Here is a 25,541-nt window from a genome sequence, read left to right on the forward strand (position 1 = left end):
GGTGGAAGGTCACCCTGTGCTCAGCTCTCAGGTGTTTCCAGGGTTACTGGTTGAAGTGCATGATGTGTTCTGCCTCAAACCCGCAGAGACCTCAGGACCCCTGCGGGTGGTGTTGTTCAGCGCTTCTCTAGCTGGAGACCTGTCTGAACTGGGAGACGGGATCATCCAGGTGCACCCAGGTGTGGACACAGACTCGCAGATCCTGGACCGGCTCCTGGACCTCTGTGACCGTGTGGTTGAAGATGGAGTGCAGCTGTGTGTGTGTCAGAAGGTCATACACCCGGTCCTGCAGCAGCACCTGAGGAGGCGTGGCCTCATCGTGATGGAGCGAGTGGGGATCTCTCTCATGGAGCCGCTCACTCTGCTGACAGGTAGACACTACGTTTAACTGATCAGAGCGAGCTTCAGGTTCAATCATCTGTTCCCCTCTCACGCACAGGTGCTCTACCTGTGGCCACACTGCACGCCACAGTCCCAGCCAAGGCGTACGGGACGGTGAAGGGGGTCAGCGTCAAGGAGTTTGGATCGAAGACCATGCTGCACTTGGAGCCTGCTGGAGAGTCTGCGATCTGCACCGTGATCCTCTGCCACAGGAACGAGACGATGCTGAGCGAGCTCCAGGTAGGACACAGGGAGCTTCACGTTTTCTTCATTGATAAACTCAAAGTAACGAGGCGAGCGTCTCTAAATCTCCCGTCACACACATCCTCTCCCTCGCTCCCTGCCACCACCTGCAGGCTCAGACCCAGGTTCACCATGTGATGTCATCACTTCTCGATATCTACAAATCTACGAGGAGCGACGAGGTCGGAGCTGAGACCTCAAACTCAAACTATGTTCTGCTGCTGTAAAATATATTTCAAACATAAAACAAACTCCAGCGTGAGTCGACTGACTTGAATGTTAATGACAAACTCGAGCTGGTTTTATTGAAATGTCAAATACTGGATGTGAAGTGAACAGAGGAAGAAGGATCACACACAAGTCTGAACATGTTTAAAGGTAGAGTTTGTGTGTGTGTGTGTGTGTGTGTGTGTGTGTTAAAGGCGGTGTGGCAGCAGACGGAGCACGTGTTGAGACTCACCTTGAGGGAGCCTTGGGCCTTACTGGGAGGAGGATGCACGGAGACTCACCTGGCTGCTTACGTCAGACACAAGGTGAGATTTCATGTGGAGTCTGCAGCCGTCCCAACATCAACAGCAGTCACAGCGACGTTTCCTCCTCAGAGCACGGACGGCGTGGCACAGACGGCGGCCGCTCTGGGATGCTCACCCACAGAGTACCGTCTCGGGGTCGAAGCCTTCTGCCGCTCTCTGGAGTCGGCGGCTGCGGCGCTGCATCACGACGGGGGAAACGCTTTCATTGACCTGACGCACGCTCACCACTGGACCCTCCCCGCAGACGCCATGACAGAAAACATGGAGGACAGCTGGGCCCCCCGCTGCGGCTGTGGACTGGTGAGAAGTGGTCCAGAGGTGGACATGAAGTGGACTCATGCAAACACTGAACAGCCACACTTCTGTCCTGCAGCGGTGCAGAGAGAGCGAGCCGCGCAGCCTCGTGTGCTCGACTCCTTCACGGCTAAAATCAACGCTCTGCAGGTCGCGGTACAAACTGCTAATCTCGTGCTCGACGTTCGCTTCGTCATTCAAGACACCAACTAGCAGGAGCGAGTTGAACAGCCGTGCAGCAGGCTGACGTACAGGCTTTAATGGACTCGTGGTTAGTGCGGAGGCTCGGGTTTGAATCTGTGGCGTCTGTCTGTCTGTCTGTCTGTCTGTCTGTCTGTCTGTCTGTCTGTCTGTCTGTCTGTCTGTCTCTGTCTCTGTCTCTCTCTCTCTCTCTCTCTCTCTCTCTCTCTCTCTCTCTCTCTCTCTCTCTCTCTCTCTCTCTCTCTCTCTCTCTCTCTCTCTCTCTCTCTCTCTCTCTCTCTCTCTCTCTCTCTCTCTCTCTCCAAAATAAACCTCGTACTGACACCGAGCACATGGCTGTGGCTCAGTGGGTCTTTGGGCTGGACACTGAACCCCAAGATGCTCCCCGCTTCATCGGTGACATGTGACCTGCTTTGAGTCGACAGCAGACGAGAACAGAAATATTCAAGCTGAAGTTTGAATAACGGCCTTCTCTGAAGTAAACTAATGTCCAAACTATTTATTAAAGTTTTACAGTTTCACAACAAGGTTTGGTACATTTTTGTAAACACTGTTATACCTGCAGTCACCATCAGAATACATGTATGTGTTTCTAATTACAGACAGGTTACAGGTTGGTTCAGTCTCAGAAGACGAACGGAATCAAAGCTTTCCGTAACTTGGGATAGTCTTTGAAGGTCTCCTGGTAGAACCTGTGACAGAGGAGCAAATGGAACATCATGACGTGTTGATGCTTTTGAAGCATCTTGAATATCAAAGTCACCTGTGATGGTAGTAGGCTCTGGGTCCAATAAAGCTCAGGCTGAAGAGAGCGAAGGAGAGCGCAGGAAGAGACCAGGTGGCCAGCGTGTAGCCGAACCACTCCACGATCTCTCCTAAGTAGTTGGCCCCCGACACGTACTCAAAGAGACCTCCTGCAGGACACACAGGAGCACGAAGCTCACCACGGGGACCGAGAGGACGAGACGCCATGCAGGTGGGACGTCTGCTTCTTACCTGTAGGGATCCTGTAAACCACTTCCCCCGGCCGCCTCAGGTTACGGAGAATATAATCGCTGTGAATGTTGATTCCCATTCCGATGTAAAACAGCAATAAACCTAAAACAAATTCGTTTCATGCTCAGAACACGAGACCTGATGTTTGAAAAGTGGAGAGTCGTATTTCTCATACCAGCTATGTAGCGACCGCCGGCTGACCAGTCGTCTTCGAAGTGGGCGCAGTGCAGCAGGTAGTGACCCTGCAGGGAACCGTTGAGTGAGCAGAAGCAACCTGCAGCCACCATGACACCCAGGGGGAAAGGCCTGCCTCTGCTCAGCAGGCCAAACACAAACGTCCTGCCCAGATACAGCATGAGCAGACCATTATTTACTGACTTTAAAGGAGCAGTCTGTAACTGCCCCCTAGTGTTTAAAATGAGTACTGCAGTCTAAACTCTAATCATCACAGAGAGCTGCCCCCTAGTGTTTAAAATGAGTACTGCAGTCTAAACTCTAATCATCACACAGAGCTGCCCCCTAGTGTTTAAAATGAGTACTGCAGTCTAAACTCTAATCATCACAGAGAGCTGCCCCCTAGTGTTTAAAATGAGTACTGCAGTCTAAACTCTAATCATCACAGAGAGCTGCCCCTAGTGTTTAAAATGAGTACTGCAGTCTAAACTCTAATCATCACACAGAGCTGCCCCCTAGTGTTTAAAATGAGTACTGCAGTCTAAACTCTAATCATCACAGAGAGCTGCCCCCTAGTGTTTAAAATGAGTACTGCAGTCTAAACTCTAATCATCACACAGAGCTGCCCCCTAGTGTTTAAAATGAGTACTGCAGTCTAAACTCTAATCATCACAGAGAGCCGCCTTTGCAGAGGCTTTTTAGCTCGGCTACAATCACTTCTATCTGAAGCAGTTCCACTGCCCGCTTCCATCGCTGCAACACCTGTTCACCTGATAACTGCTCTCATATCTGGCAAACCCAGGGGCGTCCAAAACGGCCTTCAAAGCCCCGCCTACCTTCTCTGGTCCAATCAGATCCAGAGCATTCAGGAGCAGAATCTAAAGTTAGAAGGAGGACATACTGGCTGCTGCATTGTTGTCAGAGAAGCTTCAACACAGCAGGTTTCCTTCATGATCACACAGGAAGAGAGCAGCTCTCTGATTGGCTGACTGATCACACAGGAAGAGAGCAGCTCTCTGATTGGCTGACTGATCACACAGGAAGAGAGCAGCTCTCTGGTCCTTTGAAGGTAAATTTAAAAAAAAAAAAAGTCTCCCCATTTTTCATAGTCAACGACACGTCCCTCACTTTGTTCTCAGATTAGAACAGCTGTGCATGATCACATGACGACAGATCGGCGTCTTACACTTCTTTCATTTGACCACATTGACAGACCAGCCATCTCCCTGATCTTTAAAGGTAAAGTGTAAATGTGAAGGTCAAAGGTGAGAAATGTAACCTGCTTTTCATACACAATCTAAACGTCAGGTTGAAAAAGCTCCCTGCCCTGACACACACTGAAACAGTTTGAATCTTGTACCTGTGGAAGTAGTGCAGACAGAAGGTGCAGAGCAGCAGGTTCCTGCCCACGCTGGAGGATGGTTTGGATGTGAGCAGCAGCAGGAGGGGGATCAGGAGAGCCGGCATCTCCTGCAGGAACCATGCCACAGCAGCTGGGACCGTCCTCTCGGGGAGAGGGAGCCCGATGTGGCGCCCGTAGGACGTCTGCACCTTCTCGGGATGAAGCAGGTACCCGAGCGCCATCAGGATCATCCCACAGCTGAGACAGAAAACCAGGTCTTCATGGCAGTGCATGATGGGAGAACGTCAGAGAGCTGCAGGTGATGCTCGTGCTTCCCACCCTGCGATGTCCTGTATGTGCCTCATTTCAAACAGCGTTGAGTTTTATAATCGCCATGATGTCAGCTGCTAGAAAATGTTTGGCTCAAAGTCAGCCGAAGTCCCTCGCTGACAACTTGATCGGCCTGTTTACAATAAGACAACATCTGCACACATTATGTCACTGTGTATGCATTTGTGGTTTGAATCTGCAGAGAGCAGCGAGGTATTTCACAATCCTTCCCATAACTTCAGAACATAGTCCTTCTTTAACCTCATGATGAGCTGCGTCCAGCTGACATGAATATAACGCCTCCCACGCCACAGACCGGCAGCACCAAACATGGTTGGAATAAACTTATTTCGAGAACACGGTGTACATTTGATTCTCCTCCTCGGACCATCCGGCGCCCTCTGCTGGTAGCATGTCACGCCTCCCCTCTGAAGTGATCCCCCTAAAACCCGCTGTGATAGAAACATCCCAAACATGAGCTGAAGCGTTGTGTGTGTAAACGTGAAGAAGAAGAAGACAGCAGAGCCGACGTGCTTTCAGAACATTTTACTGGTTTTGTAACATGAATCCTCTGACCAGCCTTTGGGGATGATTTGACGGTGGAACCTGAGATAAAAAAAACTCCATTCAGGGAGCAGTTAAGTAGTATATATATATATTTATATATATTTATGTGTGTTTAGGTTTGTGACGTGAACGATCCCATTCTCAAAGCAAAAAAAGAAGAAGGATAAAAAAAGACAAAAGATCCACAAACAGAAGACGGACAGCGTCGAGGTTCAGCCTTTGTCTCTACGGGACGCGGTGACGTGGAGGGACTGAACGCCACGCCCTGCTGGACAACGGAGATAACAGTTGGTGCCATTTTTAGACCAACGGATGATGGGATGGGGGGGGATGGGGGGGGGTCACTCCTGGGTGATGGGTGCGCTGGAGACACGGCGGGGGCGAGGGGGGGGGGGGGGTATGTGGGAAAAGAAAACGTGAAAGTAAGACGACCGTGAGATTACGCTGTTTGTGTGCAACAGGAAGAAAAGGCACAATAGCACAGTGTGTCATGCTGTTCTACTTTCCTCAGTCTGTGCCCGCTTCGTCCAATCAGACGAGGCGGCGCAGTGCGACGCTGCTCACGGTGCAGGAGGGGGCTGTCAGAGGGTGGCAGCGTTTAAACCAGAGTACTCGACATCAGCAGCCAACGGTCAGTCAGTGAGCGAGGCGGGACAGCCGGCGGCGCCCTGCAGTCTCAGAGAGAGCACGCCGTTAACCGATGAAAGGGGGGCAGCTCAGCCCGCACGACCACAACGCACGTCATGTCTCAAAGACGAGAAGCGCCACGCAGCAGAACCGTGTGCAGATCTTAAACTCAGCCGCCAAATCTTCAAACAGTCCTGAGAGCTTAGAAGCCCCGCCCCCAGCTGTTCAACAGTTTGACTCTTAGAGCAGAGCTGCTGATGTCAGGACACGTTTACATGACCACGGAGCTGAAACACACCACAGCTGTTACCTTCCGTAACCTAGCAACAAGGACAAACGCTCTCTATCCAGTAACGTTTCCTACACGTGAAGAGGAGCGTCCGAGCCGTCACGTCTTTGTTCAGGTGGAAAAAAAAAAAAAAAAACAACCTCCGGTGCTCGCCGAGCGTGTAACACGAGGAACCAGAAACAAAGAGCGGCGTAAAAAAAGAGGTGTCGGGAGAGGTCCACACCTTCAATGCTACAGGTGAAGAAGAATCTGCGAGCGGCGTTGTATCGCCTCGGTGACACGGCCGACCACGACGCAGGACCAACACTGCTTTCAATTCAAATCTACAAACTACTCGAGTAAATACGTCACGTCTAATAAATCTATGATAACAGGAATCAAAGATGAAGACAGATTATATTTCATAACTGAGAGAAATCAGGTTTTTGGTTCGAGGGGTTAGCGGGTGTGCAGCCCTTTGTTAGCAACTGTGGAGCGATGACCTATGACCTCTCACATTCATCCTTTAAGATCTGCACCTTTGTTTTCAATCTTTTTCTGAGGCCACTCACGCGAGCGCCGAGACAGTCCGGCTGTAACGCCTGAAATCCGTCGAGCTATCAGGGGACGTCGACGCTCCTCGTAAAGAGCTCCTCCCCCTCCAAGCTAAACTAACTCTCCTCTAAACTTCACACCAAACTGAAAACGCTCTGAGACACACTTCAAACTGAGGAGGGCGGAGCTAAGAGAGAGAGGGGGAGGAGACTGTACTGGCTTTGAGTGTCAAGGTCCTTCGTGCAGAGAGTGGGCGTAACGGCGGGGGGGGGGGGGGCTAAGGGGGGGAGGGGGTTATGGCGATAGATAGTAAGGGCAGGGCGGCGGCATTGCTTCGCCCCCCTGCGGCGGTCGACCTCAATGCACGATGAGCGCCCCGGCAGCGTAGCTCACGGAGCTGTCCTGCCAGTTCCTGCACTCACTGGATTGGGCGTAGTTCAGGAAGGAGAAGTTCATTTCTAATCCCGACTTCCTCAGCTCGGCCACGGCCTGAAACACACAGACAGGAGACTTTAATAAGGCTCGCCACAGGGGGCGCTAATGTGCACGCACCGCGAGACGCAAAACATCAACATCTCACTGCGCCGCACTATTTATACGAGATTCCCTTCCACCGCTGTGTTCCTTCAAAATAAAAGCTCGGTAAAGAAAGTCTGAAGTTATTAATCTAACCATCCGGGGTCGTTAGTGTGTTACCATGACGACGACGTCTCTCTGAATTATCCACATCTGTTATAAGTTGAGGCGTTCGCCTGACTTTCATAAAGCAGAGGGGCGTTCACCCGTCACTGAGGGGGCGGGGCCTAGTGAACATCACAGGCTCGTTAAGACAACTCCTCTCGTTACTTACATTGAGCAGCACGCCGATGGGGTGGCGCCCACAGATGGTGTTACGGTACTTCTTCAGGTAGTTGGTGAAAGACATGGGATCCAGCTGCTCGATGATGCCCATCCCCTTCACGAGCAGAGGAAACAAGTCACACACACACATCCTGTGATGTCACTTCCTATCATACACAGGTGTGACTGGATTCATGTGGATGCATATATTCCCGTTTCAGATGTTACCATTCTGTCCAGATGTTCAATAGACCTGTAGATCTCGCCCTGAGCCTCATCGTAGTACGTGTAGCGGAAACGCTGACCTTCAGAGGAGACAAAGACGTCACTCAGAAAGCTGCGTGGTCACGGTTTGAGCTGTAACCTATCCCGTCACAGAGGAGCACGGGTCCATGCGGCGGTACCTACCCCAGTGGCAGAAGTCGGAGGAGATGATGAACAGGTTGGCGGGGTCGGCCAGGTACTTGCTGAGCAGTTTCCCGTATTCCTGTTCCCTGGACTCGCTCAGGGCGCCCACCAGCACGGGGACGATGCTAAACTCGTCTTTGTGGCTGAAACGTGAAATTGGTCTGATCAGCATCACATCATGCTAACGTGTCAATATCTACGCTTCTATCCATCAGAGAAACCTCTTCCTGCACGATGAACTCTCCCCCTGAGCTCTGTGTGAATATAACATGACTCAAGCAGCAGAGGAGCTTTGTGAACCTGCTCTCTCTGAAGGCTCCATTTTGGTGCATGTGTCTCTTTAAATGCAATAAGCCCCGCCCCCTGAGTTTTCCCCATAGACGTCGCTCCTCTGTAGTGAATAAAAATGGCGGATTTGCAGAGATCCAAGTTTAGCTCAAGTCTGGAGGTGGAGTCCATGAGAGGAGATACCAGGGGAGGGGAGGGGAGGGGCTTAACCAGAATCCAACTTGTGATGTCACAAACTGAGAACATTTGAAACAGAGACTGGATGGATTTATTTTAAATGGGTCGACAGACACTCAGGTTACCCAGATAAATGTTCATAAACACAGAAACATGAAGCCTGCTGTTTCAAGCCGCCATATTTACGGCCTTCAGAGGAAGTGACAGGCAGGGCGGGGTTTAACGTCCTTCAGTAACAAAAAACAGCTGAGGGTGTGAGCGTGTTTGACACTGTTCAAGTACAAACCAAGGGGAAGCTGGTTACCTCTCCATGGCTTTAGCAGTGTAAGGCAAGTGCATTTCAATACTGTGCTCGTCTTCGTCTGTCTGGATGCTCATCCGCTCAAACAACCCGGTTTTCCAGAGGTCCGAGTAAACTGTCAAACAGAGGGGAGTTCATTTGTATCTGTGCGTGTTTCAGTGAGCTGCACACTGAGAGGCTCCATGGAGGATCATCATTACACCAACAACGGGTGTTAGACAGTTAACCCCTTAAAGGAGCAGTCTGTAACTCTGACCCCTAGTGTTTCAAATGGGTACTGCAGTCTGATCAGATAGGAAGCTCACATTATCCTTTCAGTCTCTACACAGCTCACTGATTGGACCTTTATGTGTCAACATTTAAACACAATCACAAAGAAGACAGAACGTCCCGTGTAAAAACAGCGTGTACCCTTCTGGTCGATTCTCAGGTCGTAGAGAGGCGTCCTATAGACGTCTGCAGGTGACAGGGCACAGCGGGAGAGGGGCACGTGGTGTGAAGGTCCCAGGATGAACACCCTACGACTGAAGGGCGACAGCACTTTATCTCACTCTGTTCACACAAAGAACACCAGCAGCACTATATTCTACTAAGTGAGCTAACATCTAAAGAGGGGAGAGTCAGACAAGAAAGAGTCATTCACAGCAGCTTTCTTCACACACGATCAGAGACGGATAAACTGGACGACTCACGTAACAGAGGGATCGACCTGCTTGTAGGCGTGCGCTGCACAAGCACCACAGTAGGTGTAGCCGGCGTGCCTGCAAACACACACACACACAGCGGATCAGGAAAACACACGGATCACTTCTGACATGTTTGCATTGGTTTCTTATCTCACGGTGCGATGATGGCTCGAGCAGGTCTGACGGAGGTCTCGGCTTTCGACAGCCAGCCTTCGAGCTGCGCGTTCAGCTGGGATCCTGGAGGACAGGAACAACAACGTAGAAATGGTTTGTTTGAGATCCGTGGGTTAAAGAGAGACGCCTACGGGGGGGGGGGGGGGGGGGCTTTATGTTATTGAATCCACAAAATCAGCAAACGAGTGGAAAGGATCATACTGTCTCTCATAGAGCTCTATGAAATCATTTTAATGTCACTCGAACAGACACTACTCTCTGAATACCTCAGCCTCACTCCACAGCCTGAGGAAGAATAGCGCCCAAACACTACACGTGTAAGCCGACATGAACCATTCAAAAATAAACTTGTGGACTGAACACGTCAGACACACAGAGAAACCAGGATTTACAGCTTCATCATCCGTCTTTTGATTATTACCACAAGTTTACCGCTTAGCAGGAGGGGCCCCATCCCAGCAGGGGGGCCAGTGTGGGGAAAATGTGCAATTATCAAAACCATAATGAAGACGTGAAGAAGAGGAGGAGCAGGAGTGTTGGTGGAGACGCAGGCGGACGGGGTGAACGAAGGTTGGTGTGAGGACGACCCTGGTACCCTCAAGGTCTACTTCCTGCTGCGGTTCTGGACTACATGTTAAATGACAGTTAGGACACATAAGTTGATGCTTCAGAGGAAGCTCCGTCGCATGTTGATGATGTCATCATCAGCTGTTTAATGTGAGCTAAACTGCTGAAATGGAGGAAGGAGAGCGACATGAAGTCCAGTCCCTTTGTCCCCCATGACAGGGAGGACTTTCTGCTCTCAGAGGAGCAGGAAGGCTAGCAGCTTTAGCCTCAGCTGCTGTTTGATGTTTTCATTCTGTTCACCATCATTTCACTGGGAGGAGCCTGCAGCTAACAGGCTAACAGAGAGTAAACATGAGCTAACAGCTGATCAACAATGACAGTTTATTACATTAACATCATCAAGTGTACATTTTAAATACACACCAATAAATCACACACAGGTAGAGAAATGAAGATGAGCCTGTTAGCATGTAGCATGCTAACCGTCCCGGAGCTGACACTTACCCGAGGAGGAGTACCAGCTCCCGGCGTGACTCGCCTCTCTGCACACCGCTCGGTTCGACATCTTGGATCCCAAGCCGCCTATCTTCGCTTCTGTCAGGAGAAATAAAAAAGAGTTGAAGCAGAGAGGAGCAGCAGACAGGATGATCAGCAGGAGAGGAGAGCTAACCTGCTGCTGGAGAGACAAAAGAGACGGCTAGCAGGCTAACGAACTAACAAGCAATAACCGGTGAACCGGTGAACCGGACACTGACGCTGACTGTTGATTGACGGTCCTCTGATAACAATGATCACACAGTCTGTGTCAAGACAGAGGAGGGACACTTTCAAGTCCGGACCGGAGGATTAACTTCAGTTTATTCGGCTACAGCCAGGTTAAGCTTTTTTTTTTTCCTTTTTTAAACTTTATTGAACAACCTTTCCGCGGACAAACAGCCCAGACTCAATAAAGAGGGATTCAGACTCTTTTCAGTGAACCGACTCACCGGTACCTTTTCTTCCTGGACCGTGCAGCTCCTAAACGGTTCTTTATGAAGCCGCGCGTTCGGGGGTGTTTCCATGACAACGGTGTGGTCACGTCCGTATGACCGGGGTTGGTTTTGATCCTAACTTGTTCCCGTAGTCCGTTGTCATTATCCATCAATGGGACTCCAGCGCCCTCTGTAGGAGCACTCAAGCTTCAACCATAAATATGATCCGGACCCTGGCACGTCTGGAACCTAAACCGGATCCCTGATCCATTTTAAAGGAACCGGATCTTTGTACAGACTCGTCAGTGAACTTCCCCTCCCCGTAAACACCGGAAGCGGAAGCTAGCGGCGGAGTTGTTTTCTGTTAAGAGAAGGCGCTGTAATTGTGTTAGTAGTAGTATAATAACACTAATAATATATATAATGTTATGAAAACGTTTTTTTATATGAACTAAATCATCGCATTACGTCATTATGGCGTCATAAATGCACGTGAGGCGTTAATTGAACCGTTTCCTCTTTAGTTAGCTGTTAGCTTTAACTGAAAATATAAATATGAACCCAACAAAGAGCAGAGAGAGCGGAGAGGTGATCAAAAACTACCACAAGCAGGCGTTTGACTACATCTCCAAGGCTTTACGGGTGGACGAGGACGACACAGGTGTGTGTGTGTGTGTGTGTGTGTGTGTGCGTGTGTGTGTGTGTGTGTGTGTGTGTTGACAGCTTGTAAACACTCCTCCCTGTGTGTGTGTTTGACCTGGTTTGTGTGTGTGCTGACAGGAGACAAGGAGCAGGCGGTGCTGTGGTACAAGAAAGGGATTTCTGAGCTGGAAAAGGGGATTAAAGTGGAGATCACAGCACAAGGTAACTCCAGACAGGTGTTCACTGTGTGCTGGTGTTTTTCAGGTGTTTGATACTGACTTTATATATCTGTCTGCAGGAGAACAATATGAGCGAGCAAAGAGACTCCAGGATAAAATGCAAGCAAATCTCACTATGGCACGAGACAGGCTGGCGTTACTGGGTAAGGTTACTGTGTTGTCTGACTTCACACACCCGGGTGTGTTGCTGTCTGGAGACGTGGGTGTCGATCCTTTCTGCTCTTGTTTCTCAGAGGCGACGTTAGCGTCCAGGAAGAGGAATGTTCCTCAGAGCAGCTTTACTCTCCCTCAACCAAAAGCTGCAGCTAAGAGCCAGCCTGCGGCGAGGGGCGTGTCCTCCAACATCAGACCTGCTGTCAGACCTCTGTCTGGACCTTCTGATTCAAAGGTGATCATATAAAGGCTGCTCTCACACTGCGGCCGAAGTGAGCTGAATATGGGGGCGTTCTGATTGCTTCTCTTGCTCAGGTGACCCCACGGACGGGAAGACCGCCAAACGGAAAACCTGCCGCAGCGAGACCGCCCCTGAAGAGGGATATGAAAAACTTCAAGAACGTGGACAGCAAACTGGCCAACCTGATTCTGAATGAAATCGTGGACAGGTATTTGGAGGCGATGCGTCAGCTGCACGTTGAAGCTGAGAGTGGGATGAAAACCTTCTGATGAGATGTATCTTTGTGCTGTCATCACAGCGGAGCGTCCGTCTGCTTTGACGACATTGCCGGACAAGAACTGGCCAAGCAAGCGCTCCAGGAGATCGTCATTCTCCCCGCCTTAAGACCAGAGGTAATGACTTCCTTTGATTCTCCTCTGTGAGGTCCGATCTGTCGCTTCACGCCCTTCACATTTCTCCTTTCAGCTCTTCACCGGCCTGAGAGCTCCGGCACGCGGCCTGCTTTTATTCGGCCCGCCTGGAAATGGAAAAACAATGTTGGTAAGATGACCGTTGAACCGAGCACACGGATCACACTAGTATAATAATAATAAGCATCAAACTGTTAATATGCGTCTTCACTGCTGAAAATCAAAGATGTGCTTCGGCCTTTTCTTCCTTTCAAGGCCAAAGCAGTCGCAGCAGAGTCAAACGCCACATTCTTCAACATCAGCGCCGCCAGTTTGACCTCTAAATATGTAAGGAATCATTTCCTGCAGAAAAGCGTTTTAGCATGGGAAGCTGTGACTCACTCTTCCTGTGGTTCACAGGTGGGCGAGGGCGAGAAGCTCGTACGAGCTCTGTTCGCTGTGGCTCGAGAACTACAGCCCTCCGTCATATTTATCGGTTTGTATCATTTCATCGATTGACTCGACGTCTCCCGTTTTCAATCCTCATAAATGTGTTTGTTGACGTTTAGACGAGGTCGACAGTCTGCTGTGTGAGAGGAGGGAGGGGGAACACGACGCCTCTCGCCGCTTAAAAACAGAGTTCCTGGTGCAGTTTGACGGGGTAAGACCAGCAGCGCTCGCTCTCCGTTCTCCGATAGCTCGCCGCTCGCCCCGGCCTTGTTTTCACAGCGGTGCGTGTGTTCCAGGTGCAGTCAGGACGGGACGAAAAGGTGCTCGTTATGGGAGCGACTAACAGGCCTCAGGAACTGGACGAAGCTGTACTGAGGTACCGGAAGGAAAATAGAGTCATGTTCTTATATGAACACGTCTTCTCATGTTGTTACATAGAACAAGAAAGGAACATGGAGGAGAGGATTTGACCTGTCACTGATTGTTTGATTGATTTGTGTTTTTGAAAACAATCAGGACTTCCTGCTTCTGAAAATCTCACCACAGTTGTTTCTGTTCTTGTCAGGCGCTTTGCTAAAAGGGTTTATGTGGCGTTGCCGGATGAGCAGGTATTTATGGTTCACCTTATTTTGATGGTGTTTGACGGCAGCCTTCATGATGAACCTGTCGTCCCTGCAGACCAGATGCACGCTGCTGAGAAATCTTCTGGGGAAACAAGGAAACCCTCTGAGCTCCAGCGAGCTGTCCTATGTGGCAAAGTCAGTTTTGTCTTCACTCTGACAGATGGAACCGCAGCTGAAAGAAAACACGCTAACTGCTGCGTCTGTGTCCTGACAGGAAGACGGCAGGATACTCAGGAAGTGATCTCACGTCTTTAGCTAAAGACGCTGCTCTGGGGCCAATCAGAGGTGAGGCGTCTGGCTCGTGTGTCTGTGAGCGTCCACGACCACTTCAGCCTCATTCTTTAAAAATCTCTTCTCTTCTCAGAGTTGGGACCAGAGCAGGTCAGGAGTATGGCTGCCAGCGAGGTAACGCTGTTCATATCTGAATTTAAAGTAGTGACATGAATGAACACAAACATGTTCGTACGCCGCAGACAGATGTTCCTGCTGCTGTCACGTGTTCTCACAAACACGCTCTCTCTCTCTCTCTGACGTCTCTCGACCAGAGCTCAGGACAGACAGCGTCTGCTGTGTCTTACACAGACACTGAAGGTTCACACGTACCAACATCAAAGTGTTCATTAGCTGTCATGAATATAGAAGCACAAAGCGGCCTGCAGAGTCTTTTAACCCTTTAAACGCCTTCATTCTAAAGTCCAGTGTTTGTCTCTCCGTCTGTCCTCAGATGAGGAACATCAACAAGAAAGACTTCGACGAGTCCCTGAGGCGCATCAAGCCGAGCGTCAGCCCGACCACACTGACCATGTACGCACAGTGGAACAAAGACTTTGGGGACACGACGGCGTTATGAAGCGCACGCCGCTGTTCTCTGTCGCAGGTTCAAACTGAACGATCATCAGCACGTTTGGGATCTTTATTGGAGCCTTTTCATTTTTGTTATTAGACTTCCTTTACGGTATTACTTCCCACCTTCAACTCTTTTATTTATTTTTGATAATGTCCTGCAAAATTAACACATGATCCTTTGCCACTAGAGGGCAGCATACTTCAGTAGATCGTCCCTGAACTTCACTGACGCTGATTATTTTGCACATCCATGATTCTCGGTGATGGTCTGATTGATCACTAAGTGCTCTGCAGGTCTGATTGGAGCCTGAGCTGTGATTGTGTCTGATGGTTTGACGAGTGTTATAACAGTGACATGATAAGCAGGTTGTCGTGCTTGAATAAACTCGTTCATGAAAAGTGTCTGCAGAGTTCTTTTTGCTCTCTCTCTCCCTCGTGTGCATTCTGTAAACATGAGGAAAAAACAAACATCTCAAAGGTAAAAAAAAAATCAACCATCACGAGAAGCAAGTTTTCACTCACATATTGAAGCGTGAGGCTTCGTGTTTGCAGCTAGATGGCGCTGCTGCTCTTTTTTAGCAGGAGGCCTCGACATGAAATACTTTAGAAACCGTGATCTCACTGAAGGTTTCTGCATGTTGCCGTCATGTGCAGCGGCGTGCTCACGTCTCAGGTGTTGCTTTAAAGGACCTGAGCGATTTGACTGACAGATAATCCTGGATGAACCGAAACCACCTGCTGCTCACAGACTTCCTGTTTCTCCCACACACTCCTGAACCCTGACTGGGATTAGGCCTTCTAACTGGTCCACTGTGTTTCTACTGTACCTGTGCAGTACTATAAAGATCAGTGGTCCAGGCGTGCATGAATCAACCAATCAGCAAGCTTCCTTTAAGGAAAAGGTCCCGGGGTTAAGGAAAGGTGTTAGGAGAATTCATAAAGGACTTAGTGAAAACTGATCTCGTTGTTCTGACAGTCCGACCTCGACCTGTGGAAGCTCCCAGGATCCTTCACTTCGGTGGTTCGACAACATCAGCGACACGGTTCGAGTTTACCGCTGCTGAATACAGACATGCAAAAGAAAACGTGTTTTTACGACTTTGTTGGAGCGGTGAGTCGAAGTACCAGAGAAAAGCCGTAACCAGTGAATGTACGTCATGCCGATCTGTGGTCAGAGCCAATAACCAGCCAGCGTCTAATTACAAGGCAGCAGATCGAGCTCAGATGGGGGTCAGCAGCTGTCGGGGACGCGGCATGTTAAGGCTCTCTCTCCCAGAGGCCTTGGTACGGTCAGCCGCCGGTGTTACTGCGGTTTCTGTGGCCCGGCTGCAGCCTCCTGTGCAAACTCTGCAATGCAAACAAATTCAGAAATTATTGTATAGTAAGGTTTAAAAAAAAAAGATTCAACATGAAAACAGCGTCTTGCAGAGCTGCAGCCACATCTACGAGTCTCGGGGGGGAGAGACGTCGGAGTGTGTTTTTGAACTTGTCAGGACTCAAGAGCGTCTTTCATGGTGCCAGACTGGAAGGTTGGAGGCGAGGGCTTAGTCATCACCTTCTTCCTTCCCTGAGAGCATCCTGCACAGGAAACAAACGGCCTGCATGATTTTCTCCTTTCATGATGCGTGTCCGATAATAAAATAAAAACGCCTGCAGGGGGAAGACATCAACATTCTTACAAGTAATTACTGCAAATATCCCCTGTAATTACAGCACAGGGCAATTACCATGTGTTCATGTTGTGCTTTAAAGGTTATCGAGGTGCTTCACACTCTGCAGGGTGATTGACAGCCAGGCTGTGCTTGCGTGTCAGACGCCTGCACCTCCACAGTAGCTCATTGATACTTTGAGCACGACGTCCACTCATGGGAAAACAGAATAGGTGATCATGTGACACCTCGGGAGAAACAGCCCACCCTGTAGGGCGCAGAATAATAGTCATCACAGTGAGCGCTGCGACTGAGCAAACAGGTGCTGAGCGTTTCTTCAAGTGGCCCATTATGGAAACAGAGTGTGTGGACAGGAGGGTTCGTTATGGTCGGGGGGGCGTGTCTCTCTTTAAGGCTTCCCCGGGTACATTTCATGATGCTGCGCACACCATGTGATAACATGTGAAACTCAACGGTCCCCAGAAATATAAGAAACTAAAAAACTTAACTCTAAATACTTTCAGTCATTTAGTTCATCATCTAGTCTTAATAAGAAACCGAGCATCAATAAGCTCGTGTTCTCATGGTTATATAAGAACATATCCTAACACCCTGTCTCCCCCCTCACACCCACCGTACATAAACAGGGACGAAGAAAAATAAATGTGCTCATAAAAGACAGATGTTGCCATTGGAGACAAGATTAGCCTCTGTGCGTAGCGTCCCCCGAGGCGTAAGGATAACACGCCGCGCGGTAAATGAAGTTATGTTGTGGGTGTGAAGCGAGTGAAACAGGAGCAGTCAGAGCCGGACAGGAGACGCTCTCAGGCCTGAAAGGAGGGAAACCCCCCCGTCACACCAGGGCCGAAAAGAAAACCTTTTTGTACGGTCGGGGAGCCGCTCGCCCAGAAGTCGCTGCTGATAATCAAAGCTCCGCCCCTTTTGTCTTTATTTTTCAGTTTCATGCATTCCTCCAAAACTCCTCCAGCGCTCCCTTCGTTCCCCTGAGACACAATCAGGTATCGTACCGTGTCATCCATCCATCCTCTATCTATACCGCTGTTCCACCCTGGACTGGTCACCAGCCAATCACAGAGCTGACAGACAACCAGCCAATCACAGAGCTGACAGACAACCAGCCACATTCCCACCTGTAGAGTCAGCAGGTAACCAGCATGTGATTGGACTGTGGGAGGAAGCCGGAGAGAACCCACGCCATGAGAACATGCAGACTCCACACAGAGAGGCTCCTGCCAGACAGGGATTCAAACCAGCAACCTTCTCACTGAGAGGGGACAGAGATAACCACTGCAGCGCTGCATCATGTCGTACCTTACTGGATCGTACCGCGCCGTGTCTTATACCATATCGTATGATCTCGTGTCTTATTGTTCAGACCTGTGTCGTACGATATTCAAAGCGTTGTGTACAAAGGTGAGACTCGTGTAGCCGAACACGCAGGTTGATTGTGATCTGACTTTTCACGATAAACGTTTTTCACCTCAGAAAAACATTTCCTGTCACCTCGGTCTTTATTGATGCTGTGCTAAACTCCGAGTTCTGTCGTCGTGGTCACAGAGACGCGTTGTGGCGAAGCTAAAGCGAGAGTGTTGGGACCCCCTGGGGAGACATTTGTCTCTGCATCCTGATTTGTATTCGTGGAAAGAGTTTACAGTAACACTCCATCTGTGTTTGTTAAATTGTCCCTCTTGGAGAGTGATAGGTCTGCGGTGAGCTCGGTAATTGCTACTCTTAAAACTCTACTATCTAATTAGGGAGGCCAGAAGCGTTCACACAGGGGAGAAGGGAAAGCAACATTTCAAAATGTTGAAGCACGTAGCTGGAGGACGGTTCTTTTTAAAGCGTGCAGGATTTAAGATAAGTCTTATTCCAAACAATCCCTAAAAGAGGATCTGTCCATGTCTGCATAGTTTTGGAGGGAAACAAGTTAAGCCGAAGCCTGCGGCCACAAAGCTGTAAAAGAGCGGGGTGGAGGGGTGGACTTTCCGTCACGCCCGCACATGACCTGCAGAGCCATTAATCTCCGTAACCTCAGTGAGGTGACCAGGAGCGTAACCTTGTCTTTGACTTCATCGACTGCATGCAGATGTTTTAGACTTCAGTCAGTGCAGCTTGTCAGCGCGTCTCTAAACGGGACTGTGCAGTCTCACATCTGGATCAAACATGTTGCATTCATCTGGTGGAGAAGTTTTTATTTTCTCCTTTGCATGGACAAATATCCTCCACACATGATGTTCAGGATGCGTATCGGACTGTGGACATGTTGAGGCGTGGGACACGGAGGGAGGCGGGGGATCACGCTGAGTGAAGCTCTGTCAAGGTGAGCTGCAGGCTGCCCTGCGGTGCATTCCTTCAGCTCATGTGCAGCCACAACACTTGATGAAAAGTGAAAGTGCAGCCAGGACTGACGCTACATCGATCTGTCCTCCTCTGCTGCCCTTCCCTCCGGTCATTCATGTGAGGACAGGAGGGAAGGTTCAACTCCACCTCCGACCTCGGTCAGGTTCATCGTGCAGCAATAAAACTACACAAACATTCCCGTCTCACAGTGAAAGGTCAGAGGGAATCCACAACTCAGGATGTGTAATCTTTCTTAAATATTTGTTTTGGGATTTTTAAATGTTTTCAGAAAACCAGGGAGAGAGGGAGCGAGTGGGGAAGGCAACCTGTCCACACACTCAAACAAATCTACATTCACACACACTGTAACAGCTGTCATGAGCACGCCAAGTCAACAGGAAGTACCTGGTCTACCAGGTTACTGTGAGGTTTGTGTGGAGTGCAACTTTACAGCTGCAGTTCCTCCAGTGTCCACTAGAGTCTGTCTCCTGCAGTGAGTCAGTCTCCATAGAGCTCTATGTTAAAATAAACAGTTTGGGTCTCTGGAGCCTGTGCGGGATGAATGTTTATATAACTCACCTGTTTACTTTACATTAAGGGGGTTAAGGGGGTGTGGCCTCTTTGAGTGACAGTCCCTGACCTTTAACCTCTGGACTGTTTTATTAATGTGTCTCTCTGTGAGCCTTAGTGGACTAACAGAACCTGATCACAGCGACTTTTGAACGACTATCAATCAGTGTTTCAGCTCTTATAGATCCGAGCGCTCCACAGCCGCTCCAATCCAAACACTCTTTTGTGCGGGGCAGAAAAGTTATGTGCAAAGATTAAAGCCATTAAATAAAACAAGCTTTTGAAAATGATTTGCTTTGGCAGCTATTGAGAGAGGTAGGCGAACTTCACATTCCTGCGTTGGCATTAGAGCTGAATGGTAAAGGAGCGTTTGCAGGGTCACAGATTTACAGATCTCAACATGTTATCATGCACACACACACTCCGCACACACACACACTCCGCACACACACACTCCGCACACACACACTCCGCACACACACACACTCCGCACACACACACTCCGCACACACACACACTCCGCACACACACACACTCCGCACGCCGCCTTCAGCTGTTTGTACGACACACGCAGAAAGAAGAGGTTATTAGATGTTAGCTGCTGAAGTGTCTCTGGTGATTCATTCATCCTGCTGTGCTCTTAAACATTTGATCTCCCGTGCAGGACATCAGGACCAATCAGAGACGTCCTGGAGAGGCTCGCTTTCATACGGGCGCTTCAAAGAAGAGCGAGTTGGCCTCGCGCCCAGGAACAGGCTCTTTCATCTGTCTGTGTCCGACAGCATCTCGACTTCTTCACCACACACACACACACACACACACACACACACACACACACACACACACACACACACACACACACACACACACACACACACACACACACACACACACACACACACACACGATGGTGAATCGTCCCTTCAGGGTCAGAACTCTTTTTTAGAGGAAGAGGATGCTGTAAAGCAAGAAGTCCCTGCTGCGAGTGTGTAACCACCGTGACGTCACAGACTGAAGCTTCCCGTGTGACGAGGGGGCGGAGCTGCAGAGACAGGCGAGAGGTCACCAAACCCAAAGTAATCAAATCCAAGCAGTCTGTGTCCGCCGCTCGCTCAGCTGGTTAACCTCCGTGTTCCCAGAGACCAGATCCTGGTGATGGTAGCAGCCTGCCTCAAGTGGAACATGGAGGAACTGCAGTGTCTCAGCGCGGCCTTGAAGGCGCCACAGTCTTGAAACTTTACTAGTTTTCAAAGGTTTATTTTCAGGACAGATGATGGGATCAGAAACTAGGGGAGGGGCGAGGGCGCCACAGGTCGGATTGGGACCCGGGCAGACGGCTCTGGAGGACTTAACCCTCTGTAAAAGGGGGTCATGCATAAACCGCTGGCCTATCCACGCCCCTGAAACCAGACTTGTTGACTCAGAGCACTGGATCAAGCGGATGACCTTGACCTCTGTCACATGACCTGTGAAACAGAGGGCTCCTTATCCACAACGTCACATCATGAGGGGTCTGCTGGAGAGAGGGGAGGACCGGCTTTCACTAGAACCACTTCCCCATGTGGAGACAAAGACAGACTCATCTGTGACGTGAACCCAGAACTTTCTGCTCCAAAGCTTCAGCTGTTAGCTTGCTGCTAGCGCTCTGTGTCACACTGGGGAGGATGAACTGGTATCAGACTGATAACTGGGCTGATTTCCAGCAGCTGTTATTTATGAGACATGTGTCATCAGGATCCTCAAAGGATGAGGACATGTGTTAAACCCTCCTCGTTCCTGTTCTTCACTCAGATTTATGACGGCTCAGGTTTGTTACGTGACGTTAGCTCACGGATAAAGCTGACAGATAGTTGGGTTTAATAGAGACAGGAGAGACTCGTCTGTTCCAGCAGACACCGTTAACACATAACAACATGTGGCCGCTAATACAAGTGGGAACGCCGGCCCTGCCAGGTGTTGTACAGCTGGACGGTGAACACTTAAGCGAGTCGCGGCGAGGACGGCCTGGCGTGTTTTCCAGGTGGTCAGGAGAGAGCTTCCCTTTAAATGAAGCCAGGCAGTGAAAGGTGAAGCTCTGTGTGAGCCAGGACGAGACGATCTGAGGACGGGCAGCTCGATCAGTCCTGCTGCGTGTAGCAACGTCAGGATGACCTGCTGCTTCTGTCCTCGGCTGGTTCTGTCATGTCCTCGGCTGGTTCTGTCATGTCCTCGGCTGGTTCTGTCATGTCCTTGGCTGGTTCTGTCATGTCCTCGGCTGGTTCTGTCATGTCCTCGGCTGCTTCTGTCATGTCCTCGGCTGGTTCTGTCATGTCCTTGGCTGGTTCTGTCATGTCCTCGGCTGGTTCTGTCATGTCCTCGGCTGCTTCTGTCATGTCCTCGGCTGGTTCTGTCATGTCCTCGGCTGCTTCTGTCATGTCCTCGGCTGGTTCTGTCATGTCCTCGGCTGGTTCTGTCATGTCCTCGGCTGCTTCTGTCATGGCCTCGGCTGGTTCTGTCATGTCCTCGGCTGGTTCTGTCATGTCCTCGGCTGGTTCTGTCATGTCCTCGGCTGGTTCTGTCATGTCCTCGGCTGGTTCTGTCATGTCCTCGGCTGCTTCTGTCATGTCCTCGGCTGGTTCTGTCATGTCCTCGGCTGCTTCTGTCATGGCCTCGGCTGGTTCTGTCATGTCCTCGGCTGGTTCTGTCATGTCCTTGGCTGGTTCTGTCATGTCCTCGGCTGGTTCTGTCATGTCCTCGGCTGGTTCTGTCATGTCCTCGGCTGGTTCTGTCATGTCCTCGGCTGGTTCTGTCATGTCCTCGGCTGGTTCTGTCATGTCCTCGGCTGGTTCAGGAAACCAGTGAGCAGCAGCTGATTGAAAAAGCTATCCAGCGGTCCAATCACAGGGCTTGACATCATTTAACGTGGTTTCATGGCTCCACCCACAACATTCACGTCTCAAATAAAGGTTGTATCATACTGTGAGAAGTTCAGGCTGCACTTTGTACTTTACCCGCCTGTGTCGTCCATAAGCAGAAGTTTGAAGGCGCCGAATTCACTGGGCGGTCAGCGGGTCGCCTGCAGTTATTTTGTTCCTTCTTAATTGAGTCCAAACACGGCAGTGTGACGGGTCATACGTGTAGGAGGAGGATCACGCTTCACTAAGCGTCTGTCACACACGGGTCAACTCGCCGACCTTGATGGGGCTCCAGGACAGGCGGGAACATCTCTGCTGTTCACGGGGTCACGCCTTTTCCAAGGAGATTTGAAACGCATGTTTGACGTGACTTTGATCCTGACTGACACACTGAAGCTTGTTTACCCCCCACCAGCACCGACACATGTGTTAAAACACCTCGGTTTGGGGGGGCGGGCTTCCCTCGAGAGCTGCAGCGAGAGAGGTTGTCAGTTTGAAGCTGCTGTGAGGTCGAGTGTGCAGTAAGATCAGGACATTATAATAATAAGGTCACACACGTTCACGTTCTGTGTCTGCGTCCAGCAGGAGGACATGCAGACCCCTCTGGGCGCCGCCTGAGTCCTCCGTGAGACTGGCTTACAGAAGTTAGCTGCTAAAACAAACTGCAAACTGGATCCAGTGCCCAAATAAATGTTTGCATGTGGTTCAGGGCCAGAGATCTGCAGCCACAAAAACCAATCCAGAGCGCAGGCAGGGCCGACACAGAGCCTGTGTTCTAAATGCAGACTGAACCATTTATTATTATGGATGGAGTCTTTAACACAACAATGCATCCTCTTTCTCCTGAGTATGACAGACTGACAGAGTGTGTGTGCACCCTGCACTTACCTTTGATTCATTTATCTGGTTCGAAGCGTCGAGCTCTGCTGCTGCAGCTTTGAGTTTTTGTGCAGTTTCAAACAGTCAGTCTTTGTGCCGGGGGTAAAGTCACCCACCACATGAACTGTTGACTTCATCCAAGAGCTCAAGAAACATTTGCCTCAGGAGGATTTCTTCAGTCTTAAGTCCGGCTCTTAACTTTGGGTATCATCACACACACAATCACAGCACATCACAGACCGACTCCTCTGACCTCACATACACACAGCTAATTATGATGCTCTGTGCAGAGAGGAAAACTATTTAAAAAAGGTTTGGTTGAAGAAACGTCGGGGAGACAAAGACAGTGAGAGCTGAAATCACGCGCATACAAACACGTCAGCTTATCACTGTCCCTGCTCGTCTCTCCTGGTTATTGCAGTCACACACACACGACCTCAGACACACCCTCAAATCAGCCTGATTACATTAAGCTTTAATATAATGTCAACAGGTGACTTATAGAAACATTCAGTCTGCACAGTTAACGAGCTCCAGAGACCCAAACTGTTTATTTTAACATAGAGCTCTATGGAGACTGACTCACTGCAGGAGACAGACTCTAGTGGACACTGGAGGAACTGCAGCTGTAAAGTTGGACATTTTAACATAGAGCTCTATGGAGACTGACTCACTGCAGGAGACAGACTCTAGTGGACACTGGAGGAACTGCAGCTGTAAAGTTAAACATTTTAACATAGAGCTCTATGGAGACAGACTCACCGCAGGAGACAGACTCTAGTGGACACTGGAGGAACTGCAGTGTTTGGTATGTCTGAACTGGTTGCTGCATGAGAAAAGCACGCATTAACAAAGCTTCTCGTCGGGTCAGAGGTTCAGATTCTTCTCCTGACTCTGATGAATGATCTGCTGTTCTTTAGAAGGTTATGAATGCCATGCTCTTAGAGTGAAAGTGAGAAGATTAGTCAGTCCAACAGAAGGCGAGCAGCACTTGTCGTGTGGATGACAGCTGCTACTGAGATTAGCCTGCTGCTAAGCTAACAGGTCAAAGGCCAAGGAGGAACCTGCATTCAGCAGGTGCAGAAAGCAACAAAAATCTGTTAATATTAACAGCAGACGAGAGTTTGGTAAAAGAAGAAGAAAACAATCCTCCCATGTGTTGCACATTATCTATTTTTAGCTGCGCTGAGCACAAAGCGTCGACACAAACTGTCCAACTCGAGTCTGGTGTTAGCACGTTACAGGAAGACATCCGGATTAGCTTAACTTACGTCTGTATACTTTGGCACGTGTGTGTGAAGCTATCAGAGTGCAGCCTCAGTAGGCCACTGTTTGCTTGGCTCTGTGATTATTTCTCTCTGTGTGCAGGGAGAAGTTAAAGCTCAGCTTTCCAAATGGAAAATCACAGACACAGATACGATTATGAAGGTGTGTGTTCAAGGCTGTCTGAGGGCGACACAGCTTCTCTTCAGAGGACATACACCAGGTCAAGAGAGCAACACAGGATCTCTCTCTCTCTCTCTCTCTCTCTCTGTCATTGATTGAGAGACACAGGGATTGCTTGTTTGCAGGCTTCATGCAGAGTGGCGGTAAATGGCTCTTTATATTTTTGTGGGCATCAATGTGTTCATGATATTGCTGCATCAGTAAATGTTCTCCACTTGAGTTCCTCTGCTATTTAAAGACTTCAGACGGTTGTTAAAAGGAGATCAGCTGTGTGAGAATCTGGTCTCTTATACTGTATGTGTGGCACCTAAAAAAAGCTTTTTCGCTGATTTCCAGAAACAGGATGACTGGTTTACAGAAATATCCAGCTGGTGCACAGCTGACCATGGCACATGTCCAGTAAGAAACCCTATTAACCACTTCAGCCTGTGCACAGCGTGTTCACGCCTCCTTCTTAGGACCTGACCACACCGAGATGTGTCACGCGAGCGGTCGCTCCAGAAACGCTGAGCTGATCTTATTATGAAGCAGGTCTGTGCGTTGGGCTTCAAATAAAAGCTCTCGCTTTGGTCAAAAGAGTCATCGAGTGCTGCAGCTCCACGTCTTCAGCTGAAGCGTTAAAAACAAAAAAACACTTTTCTCCGTGGGATTGGGTCCTTCAGCGTATCAGTGTTTCACAGTCCCCATAGAGCTCTATGTTAAAATGTCCAAGTTCACTCATGACCACTGGTCCAGGTCGGATAGGTTGGAGCTAAATAGGAGTCGGGATTGTTGTCGGTTTTCTCTGCAGAGAGGAAGGCGAGCGGACGAGATGAGTTCACCTACTGCTCTCTGGGCCAGAGAGTATCAAGTACACTTCGCTCCTCAAGCTTTCTAATCTTCTTAAGTCAGACAAACAGGACACCTCTGGTCGGCCACCACAAATAGGATCTCTTTCTGTGGGACCATGATGGGAATTAGCCACGAGCACAGACGGAACCGCAAACAAGAATTAATTGGGTGGCGTCAGGAGGGTGAAGTCCATCATTCACTGAATCCATTTTATCCAACAGTAAAAACACAGAGGCATCAGAAAGACGTCCTCGTCTCTCTGAGCTGCACACAGGGATCACTGCAGAGCCCAGGGTGTCGTGGAGGCGGGGCTGTGTGAAGACTGGGATCAGTGTTCGATGCTGGACGGGTGACAGTTGGGGTCAGAGGTTCACTTTTCCCTCAGCTCCGTCACACTCTCTCTCT

At 49.7% G+C, this 25,541-nt stretch overlaps 4 protein-coding genes across 4 annotated transcripts in view; 2 read left to right on the forward strand and 2 right to left on the reverse strand.

The window, feature by feature from the left end:
• mkks (MKKS centrosomal shuttling protein) overlaps positions 1–1,920 on the forward strand; it is a 2,716-nt gene extending 796 nt beyond the window's left edge. The window contains exons 1-4 of the mRNA XM_079362765.1: positions 1–371; positions 440–621; positions 1,047–1,157; positions 1,227–1,920. The exon at positions 1–371 is cut by the window's left edge and continues 796 nt beyond it. Coding sequence (XP_079218891.1) covers positions 1–371; positions 440–621; positions 1,047–1,157; positions 1,227–1,664 — 1,102 coding nt within the window. The 3' untranslated portion in view covers positions 1,665–1,920. The remainder of the gene's footprint in view (positions 372–439; positions 622–1,046; positions 1,158–1,226) is intronic.
• Positions 1,921–2,082: 162 nt separating this feature from the next.
• Positions 2,083–4,753, reverse strand: srd5a2b (steroid-5-alpha-reductase, alpha polypeptide 2b). Its single transcript, XM_079362843.1, has 5 exons — positions 4,183–4,753; positions 2,824–2,987; positions 2,649–2,750; positions 2,416–2,566; positions 2,083–2,344 (listed from the first exon to the last, which is right to left on the reverse strand). Exons 1-5 carry the CDS (start codon positions 4,455–4,457, stop codon positions 2,278–2,280), a joined length of 759 nt encoding a protein of 252 aa, XP_079218969.1. The 5' UTR covers positions 4,458–4,753; the 3' UTR covers positions 2,083–2,277.
• Positions 4,754–5,003: 250 nt separating this feature from the next.
• Positions 5,004–10,938, reverse strand: memo1 (mediator of cell motility 1). Its single transcript, XM_079362664.1, has 10 exons — positions 10,623–10,938; positions 10,457–10,546; positions 9,367–9,448; positions 9,218–9,286; positions 8,937–9,049; positions 8,529–8,640; positions 7,760–7,902; positions 7,580–7,656; positions 7,362–7,466; positions 5,004–7,000 (listed from the first exon to the last, which is right to left on the reverse strand). Exons 2-10 carry the CDS (start codon positions 10,515–10,517, stop codon positions 6,869–6,871), a joined length of 894 nt encoding a protein of 297 aa, XP_079218790.1. The 5' UTR covers positions 10,518–10,546; positions 10,623–10,938; the 3' UTR covers positions 5,004–6,868.
• A 103-nt stretch (positions 10,939–11,041) lies between these two features.
• LOC306835882 (spastin-like) lies at positions 11,042–14,908 on the forward strand. Its single transcript, XM_079362662.1, has 16 exons — positions 11,042–11,584; positions 11,704–11,787; positions 11,864–11,947; positions 12,038–12,192; positions 12,273–12,406; positions 12,497–12,590; positions 12,664–12,738; positions 12,864–12,935; positions 13,008–13,083; positions 13,157–13,248; positions 13,334–13,413; positions 13,603–13,645; positions 13,716–13,795; positions 13,875–13,945; positions 14,025–14,065; positions 14,385–14,908. The coding sequence occupies exons 1-16, from the start codon at positions 11,479–11,481 to the stop codon at positions 14,508–14,510; spliced, it is 1,413 nt and encodes a 470-aa protein (XP_079218788.1). The 5' UTR covers positions 11,042–11,478; the 3' UTR covers positions 14,511–14,908.
• Positions 14,909–25,541: the final 10,633 nt, after the last annotated feature.

The sequence above is a fragment of the Symphodus melops genome (genome assembly GCF_947650265.1).
Source record: "Symphodus melops genome assembly, chromosome: 15".
In the NCBI taxonomy this organism is placed as follows: domain Eukaryota; kingdom Metazoa; phylum Chordata; class Actinopteri; order Labriformes; family Labridae; genus Symphodus; species Symphodus melops.

Bases quoted from the DNA above. Each gene is read 5' to 3' on its own strand.
- LOC306835882 (XM_079362662.1), top strand. From the start codon at position 11,479: ATGAACCCAACAAAGAGCAGAGAGAGCGGAGAGGTGATCAAAAACTAC. The intron at 11,788-11,863 runs GTAACTCCAGAC...ATCTGTCTGCAG, and splicing joins AGTGGAGATCACAGCACAAG to GAGAACAATATGAGCGAGCA. The intron at 13,946-14,024 runs GTGAGGCGTCTG...TTCTCTTCTCAG, and splicing joins TGCTCTGGGGCCAATCAGAG to AGTTGGGACCAGAGCAGGTC.
- srd5a2b (XM_079362843.1), bottom strand. From the start codon at position 4,457: ATGCACTGCCATGAAGACCTGGTTTTCTGTCTCAGCTGTGGGATGATC. The intron at 2,567-2,648 runs GTAAGAAGCAGA...TGTGTCCTGCAG, and splicing joins GGTTTACAGGATCCCTACAG to GAGGTCTCTTTGAGTACGTG. The intron at 2,345-2,415 runs GTGACTTTGATA...CCTCTGTCACAG, and splicing joins AGAGCCTACTACCATCACAG to GTTCTACCAGGAGACCTTCA.
- memo1 (XM_079362664.1), bottom strand. From the start codon at position 10,517: ATGTCGAACCGAGCGGTGTGCAGAGAGGCGAGTCACGCCGGGAGCTGG. The intron at 9,287-9,366 runs GTGAGATAAGAA...GTGTGTTTGCAG, and splicing joins GCTCGAGCCATCATCGCACC to GCACGCCGGCTACACCTACT. The intron at 7,467-7,579 runs GTAACATCTGAA...CTGCTCGTGAAG, and splicing joins TTGAACATCTGGACAGAATG to GGGATGGGCATCATCGAGCA.